This window comes from Salvelinus sp. IW2-2015, unplaced genomic scaffold, assembly GCF_002910315.2.
Source record: "Salvelinus sp. IW2-2015 unplaced genomic scaffold, ASM291031v2 Un_scaffold3191, whole genome shotgun sequence".
In the NCBI taxonomy this organism is placed as follows: domain Eukaryota; kingdom Metazoa; phylum Chordata; class Actinopteri; order Salmoniformes; family Salmonidae; genus Salvelinus; species Salvelinus sp. IW2-2015.
Window position 1 is genome coordinate 63,742 of NW_019944478.1, and position 7,327 is coordinate 71,068.

Below are 7,327 nucleotides of genomic sequence, written 5' to 3' on the forward strand. Positions count from 1 at the left end.
CAAATGATTACAAATAAAAAATGGAAAAATCACATTTACATAAGTATTCAGATCCTTTACTCAGTACTTCGTTGAAGCACCTTTGGCAGCGATTACAGCCTTGAGTCTTCTTGGATAGGACGCTACAAGCTTGGCACACTGTATTTGGGGAGTTTCTCCCCATTTCTTCTCTGCAGGTCCTCTCAAGTTCTGTCGTGTTGGATGGGGAGTGTTGCTGCACAGCTATTTTCAGGTCTCTCCAGAGATGTTAGATTAGGTTCAAGTCTGGCTGGGCCACTCAAGGACATTCAGAAACTTGTCCCGAAGTCACTCCTGCGTTTTCGTGGCTGTGTGCTTTGGGTCGTTGTCCTGTTGGAAGGTGAACCTTCGCCCCAGTCTGAGAAACCTGCTCCAGAGCGCTCAGGATTTCATCAAGGATCTTTCTGTACTTTACCTTTCCCTTGATCCTGACAAAACAGTGTTTATTTAACCTTTATTTAACTAGGCAAGTCAGTTAAGAACAACAGTCATACGGCCATTTTGTTTGAGCAAAATAACACATTAGTAGAGCTCGGTGATATGGACAAACAGTCATACGGTCATAAATGGACCCATTTAGCTTGATAAGATAAATACAACAATATTGTTTAATGCACATTTACTTTCTGTTAGTGGCAGGGCTCTAGACTGATTTTTTCTAGTGTCAAGTAAGACATGAACGAGGTTGGCTAGTTCCTCTTACATGTTCAGGGAACGGCATGGTGGATATTTTGATGTCAACAGTAGGGATCCAGAATAATCAGATTCATTTTTGCCTCTTTAGAGATTATTTTGCATGTTTTTTTTTTTTTTGTCCTAGGCTATATGCAACACCATTTACCTTTAGCCCTTAGCCTTTAGTAGCCTTAGCCCTTAGCCTTTAGCCCTTAGCCTTTAGCCCTTAGCCTTTAGCCTTAGCCTTTAGCCCTTAGCCTTTAGTAGCCCTTAACCTTTAGCCCTTAGCCTTTAGCCCTTAGCCTTTAGCCCTTAGCCTTTAGTAGCCCTAACCTTTAGCCCTTAGCCTTTAGCCTTAGCCTTTAGCCCTTAGCCTTAGTAGCCCTTAACCTTTAGCCCTTAACCTTTAGCCCTTAGCCTTTAGTAGCCTTTAGCCCTTAGCCTTTAGCCCTTAGCCCTTAGCCTTTAGTAGCCCTTAGCCTTTAGCCCTTAACCTTTAGCCCTTAAACCTTTAGCCCTTAGCCTTTAGCCCTTAGGCCTTTAGTAGCCCTTAACCTTAGCCCTTAGCTTTAGCCCTTAGCACAGACCCCTGTTAATTCGGCTACAGATGGCGTTCAGCCTGGGCTTGTGCTTTTTACCACCAAAATGGCTGACATTCTTTGGCGTTACAAGTATTTTCTGTGATGCAAACACATGGACCAAGTCCCCAAATGGTACCCTAGTCTTTGCATAGTGCCACTGGTCTCTGCGTGGTGCCCTACTTTAGACCAGGGCCCATAGGGGACGCAGGCATGGAGTTTCTGTAGAACCAGATTACCAAGCAGATGGATGGGAGAGGGGTGACTGTGTTAGCTCTGTAATGCTGAGGCCTGTTATTGAATCATATGGAAGGCAGCTGGGGACAAATGTATTACAAATAAAAAATGGAAAAATCACATTTACATAAGTATTCAGATCCTTTACTCAGTACTTCGTTGAAGCACCTTTGGCAGCGATTACAGCCTTGAGTCTTCTTGGATAGGACGCTACAAGCTTGGCACACCTGTATTTGGGGAGTTTCTCCCATTTCTTCTCTGCAGGTCCTCTCAAGTTCTGTCGTGTTGGATGGGGAGTGTTGCTGCACAGCTATTTTCAGGTCTCTCCAGAGATGTTAGATRAGGTTCAAGTCTGGCTGGGCCACTCAAGGACATTCAGAAACTTGTCCCGAAGTCACTCCTGCGTTTTCGTGGCTGTGTGCTTTGGGTCGTTGTCCTGTTGGAAGGTGAACCTTCGCCCCAGTCTGAGAACCTGCTCCAGAGCGCTCAGGATTTCATCAAGGATCTTTCTGTACTTTACCTTTCCCTTGATCCTGACAAAACAGTGTTTATTTAACCTTTATTTAACTAGGCAAGTCAGTTAAGAACAACAGTCATACGGCCATTTTGTTTGAGCAAAATAACACATTAGTAGAGCTCGGTGATATGGACAAACAGTCATACGGTCATAAATGGACCCATTTAGCTTGATAAGATAAATACAACAATATTGTTTAATGCACATTTACTTTCTGTTAGTGGCAGGGCTCTAGACTGATTTTTTCTAGTGTCAAGTAAGACATGAACGAGGTTGGCTAGTTCCTCTTACATGTTCAGGGAACGCATGGTGGATATTTTGATGTCAACAGTAGGGATCCAGAATAATCAGATTCATTTTTGCCTCTTTTAGAGATTATTTTGCATGTTTTTTTTTTTTTTGTCCTAGGCTATATGCAACACCATTTACCTTTAGCCCTTTTAGCCTTTAGCCTTAGCCTTTAGCCCTTAGCCTTTAGCCCTTAGCCTTTAGCCCTTAAGCCTTTAGCCCTTAGCCTTTAGCCCTTAGCCTTTAGTAGCCCTTAACCTTTAGCCCTTAGCCTTTAGCCCTTAGCCTTAGCCCTTAGCCTTTAGTGCCCTAACCTTTAGCCCTTAGCCTTTAGCCTTAGCCTTTAGCCCTTAAGCCTTTTAGTAGCCCTTAACCTTTAGCCCTTACCTTTAAGCCCTTAGCCTTTAGTAGCCTTTAAGCCCTTAGCCTTTAGCCCTTAGCCCTTACCTTTTAGTAGCCTTAGCCTTTTAGCCCTTAACTTGCCTTAACCTTTAGCCCTTAGCCTTTACCCTAGCCTTTAGTACCCTTAACTAGCCTTAGCCTTTAGCCCTTAGCCAAGACCCTGGTTAATTTCGGCTACAGATGGCGTTCAGCCTGGGCTGTGGCTTTTTACCACCAAATGGCTGACATTCTTTGGCTGTTACAAGTATTTCTGTGTGATGCAAAACACATGGACCAAGTCCCAAATGGTACCCTAGTCTTTGCATAGTGCCACTGGTCTCTGCGTGGTGCCCTACTTTAGACCAGGGCCCATAGGGGACGCAGGCATGGAGTTTCTGTAGAACCAGATACCAAGCAGATGGATGGGAGAGGGGTGACTGTGTTAGCTCTGTAATGCTGAGGCCTGTATTGAATCATATGGAAGGCAGCTGGGATGTGAGGTCAGAGAAGTTATGACAGGGTTTTATGACATCGCTATGTACGCATAGCATAGAATTTAAAACTKGGCCATATACAGCTATATGTTGTGCTTTTACTATGTAGGAGTGTTTTGTCATTCATACCTGCATTCTGGGGAGGCAGGTAGTAGCCTAGTGGTTAGAGCGTTTGGACTAGTAACCAAAAGGTTGCTAGATCGAATCTCCGAGCTGACAAGGTAAAGAATCTGTCGTTCTGCCCCTGTTCCTAGGCCGTCATTGAAAATAATAATTTGTTCTTAACTGACTCCCCTAGTTAAATAAATAAAGGTTAAATAAAAAAGTTAATTTAAGCTGCTATACGTCACGCTTCTAGGTGTACTGAATGTGTCATTCATACCTGTCCTTGCTTTCTCATCGCTTAGTGTAGGGTGTGTCTCCAGTCTAGAGGCCAGTCTTAAGACTGTCCTAGTCAACTCACATGAATACATATGGAGTCTATGGGACTGAAAGAGCAGCTTAACCGGGCAACCTCAATCATCAATGCGCCGTCACCCCGCCACTGTTTTGGTAAACAGCTGAGGTAACGGGGCTGGACAATTTAACCACTCTCAAATTCATTAGGTAAAATGAATTTACCAATCGTGGACTGCCCATTTTTAACTGTGTGAATAATTCTTCCTCTGATTCACTGTATCTGTTAGGTTAGGACCCCCCCCCCTCTGTGAAAAGCAGTCGTGTAATAACACCAGTAGAAACTGTATGATAGATGCTCCTCCTGTACTACCTCTCCAGGCCCAGAGGTGGCGCTGTCTGAGGAGGAGGATGTTGACCAGACGCTGCAGAAGAACGACAGCGGGGTGGAGTCAGCTCTGCTCTATGCCAAGGCCTGGTCTAAGTACACCAAGGATCTGCTGGCCTGGGTCGACAAGCGCCTGGGACTGGGTTAGTTAGACACCTGCAAGCATGCACACACTCACGACCTACACACACACATACACAACTCACACATACACAACTCACACATACATGACTCGCACATACACACCTGGCTAAGAGATACCTCAGGCTCAACTCGTATATAGTTCAGTGAAAAAGTATTTACCTCAGATCTTCAGTCAAAAGCTACTAATTTAAATAAATGGAATCAAAATGTTCATACTCATTTCATTAATTTAGTTAAAAAGTTATGTGTAACACCAAATGCCCATGTGTGAAAAAAGTAATTGCCCCCTTTTACACTCAATAACTGGTTGTATAGAGCGTCAGCCTACGTACTTAGATGTGTTTACAGAGCGGTCAGTCTACCCTGTACTAGTGTCTTATAGAGGTTCAGTCCTACCTGACTAGTGTGTTTAGGCGGCCGTCAATCCTACCTGTACTACGTGTGTTTATTACAGCGTCAGATCCTACCTGTACTAGTGTGTTATAGAGCCGTCAGTCCTACCTTGTACAGTGTTGTTTGAAACAGCGTCAGTCCTACCGTTAGGGAATTTGTTGGTCTGCAGGGCAGTGCGGTCTGCAGGAGGAGTTGGCTGTACTCTGTGTCATTCTTAAACGTAAGATATTAGGTATCCCTGAATGGCATGTAGTCCTGTGGACAAACAGACATTAAGGAAAAAATAATAATTAGTCACATTCTCGTCCTGTGTGTGCCTTCAAAGAGAGACTGAAACACACCGATTCCACGTTTCTCTGTTGCTCATTTAAGAAAAAACAGATTTCTGTTTTTTGGGGAATGTGGTTTTTGACGAGGCAGTTACTGATGGTTTTTTCTTCAAATTTAGGAACAAAATGAAGATCACTTCCTCAAAATAGTCAGAATCTCTTAAAGTAACTCATGAAATCTTTAATTCGTTTTGACAAGTTTTAGCCGGCAATTTTTACATCTAGCTAAGTGTGTTTTGGTGAAGTATTTCTCAAGACACAAAATGGTGCGACGTGTCGTCTTATATTTAAACTATCAATCAAGTTTATTTTTATAAAGCCCTTCGTACCTCAGCTAATATCTCGAAGTGCTGTACAGAAACCCAGCCTAAAACCCCAGACAGCAAGCAATGCAGGTGTAGAAGCACGGTGGCTAGGAAAAACTCCCTAGAAAGGGCCAAAACTAGGGAAGAAACCTAGAGAGGAACCAGGCTATGAGGGGTGGCCAGTCCTCTTCTGGCTGTGCCGGGTGGAGATTATAACAGAAACATGGTCAAGATGTTCAAAATGTTCATAAGTGACAAGCATGGTCAAATAATAATCATGTCCGATCCACCGCGCTGTTGGGCCGGTCTGTCAAACTGTCTTGGTTTGCAGTGGGATTGGGATAGAGAACAATGACTGCTGCTGTTTTATCCCGTGTAGTGGTCATTGTCGCAATTTTTTAAAATCAAAAACCCCAAAACCCTCAAGTCAGTCATAACGAACTCACTTACAAAAACTCAGTTTCGGACGAGACTGACTTTATGAACAAAATTCTCATTTACACTTTTGTAGTTAATTTTGACACTAGAATCAAATGTGGACTAATATCGATGCACATAGGGCTGTTTTCTATCAGTCAAGTTGTTCACTGCCATCAGTTGCCCTTTAAGAGAGTAAGCTATGTTTTAATCTGTTGAGCTGCAGTTTTAAAGTATAGATACCCACCGAGTGTACAAAACATTAGGAACACCTGCTCATTCCATACAGACCACACCAGGTGAATGTAGGTTAAATCCACTTCAAATCAGTGTAGACGAAGGGGAGGAGAACAGGTTAAAAGAAGGCTTTTTAAGCTTTGAGACAATTGGCACATGGATTGTGTGTGTGTGGTGTGCCATTTCAGAGGGGTGAATGGGCAAGACAAAAGATTGAAGTGCCTTTAAACAGGGTATGTAGTAGGTGCCAGGTGCACCGGTTTTGAGAAATAAAAACAGCCAACTTGACACAACTGTGAGAAGCAATGGAGTCAACATGGGTCAGCATCCCTGTGGGAACATTTTCGACAACCTTGTAGAGTCCATGCCCTGACAAATTGAGGCTGTTCTGAGGGCAAAGGGGGTGCAACTCAATATTAGGAGGTGTTCCTAATGCTTTGTACACCCAGTGTATATCCGTGATCTGTGCTTGTGGTGAATTATTCTAAAACATATTACCTGTTGACTCGCCAGCATCTTTGCAGATTCTGCCATTTTGGCACAGCTCTTGGCACATTCGATGTCTGGGGGGGGGGAGAGATAGCAGTTAAGTCAGTGTGGATGTGTTGTTGACAGGGTTCACAAATTAGTACGCCACGTCAGTCCACTAACACGTAGCGTTAAGATTCCCTTCACTGGAACTAAAGGGGCCGAGCACAAACCATGAAAAACAGCCCCAGACCATTATTCCTCCTCCACCAAACTTTACAGTTGGCACTATGCATTCGGGCAGTCTCGTTCTCCTGGCATCCGCCAAACCATTCTTTCCGTCGGACTGCCAGATGGTGAAGCGTGATTCATCCCTTCAGAGAAACACATTTTCCACTGCTCCAGAGTCCAATGGCGGCGAGCTTTACACCACTCAGCCAACGCTTGGCATTGCGCATGGTGATCTTAGGCTTGTGTGCAGATGCTCGGCCATGGAAACCATTTCATATAGCTCCCAATGAACAGTTATTGTGCTGACGTTGCTTCCAGAGGACGTTTGTGCAACCTAGTACAGACGATATTACCGCGCTATGCACTTCAGCACTCGGCGGTCCCGTTCTGTGAGCTGGTGTGGCCTACCACTTCACGGGCTGAGCCGTTGTTGCTCCTAGACGTTTCCACTTCACAATAACAGCACCTACAGTTGACCGGGGCAGCTCTAGCAGGGCATATGTTTTACAAACTGACTTGTTGGAAAGGTGGCATCCTATAACCACGTGCCACGTTGAAAGTCACTGAGCTCATCAGTAAGGCCATTCTACTGCCAATGTTTGTCTATGGAGATTGCATGGCTGTGTGCTCGTATTTTATACACCAGTCAGCAACAGGTATGGCTGAATTAGCCGAATCCACTCATTTGAAGGGGTGTCCACATACTTTTGTATTTATAGTGTATGTCCACTAACATGGACGTGGGCCAAAATTTCCTCCACAGCGACTTGAGAGACTGATCAACATCTACAGGAAGTGTTTTTGGTGGGAGCATTACAGCTAAAGGTGGGT

The 7,327-nt window shown here is 44.2% G+C and overlaps 1 protein-coding gene across 1 annotated transcript in view; it reads left to right on the plus strand.

Annotated features, from left to right (window-relative positions):
* Positions 1-4,120, plus strand: part of LOC112075487 (rho GTPase-activating protein 29-like) — a 48,920-nt gene extending 44,800 nt beyond the window's left edge. Inside the window, exon 7 of the mRNA XM_024142485.1 lies at positions 3,966-4,120. Within this exon, the coding sequence (XP_023998253.1) occupies positions 3,966-4,120 (155 nt within the window). The remainder of the gene's footprint in view (positions 1-3,965) is intronic.
* Positions 4,121-7,327: the final 3,207 nt, after the last annotated feature.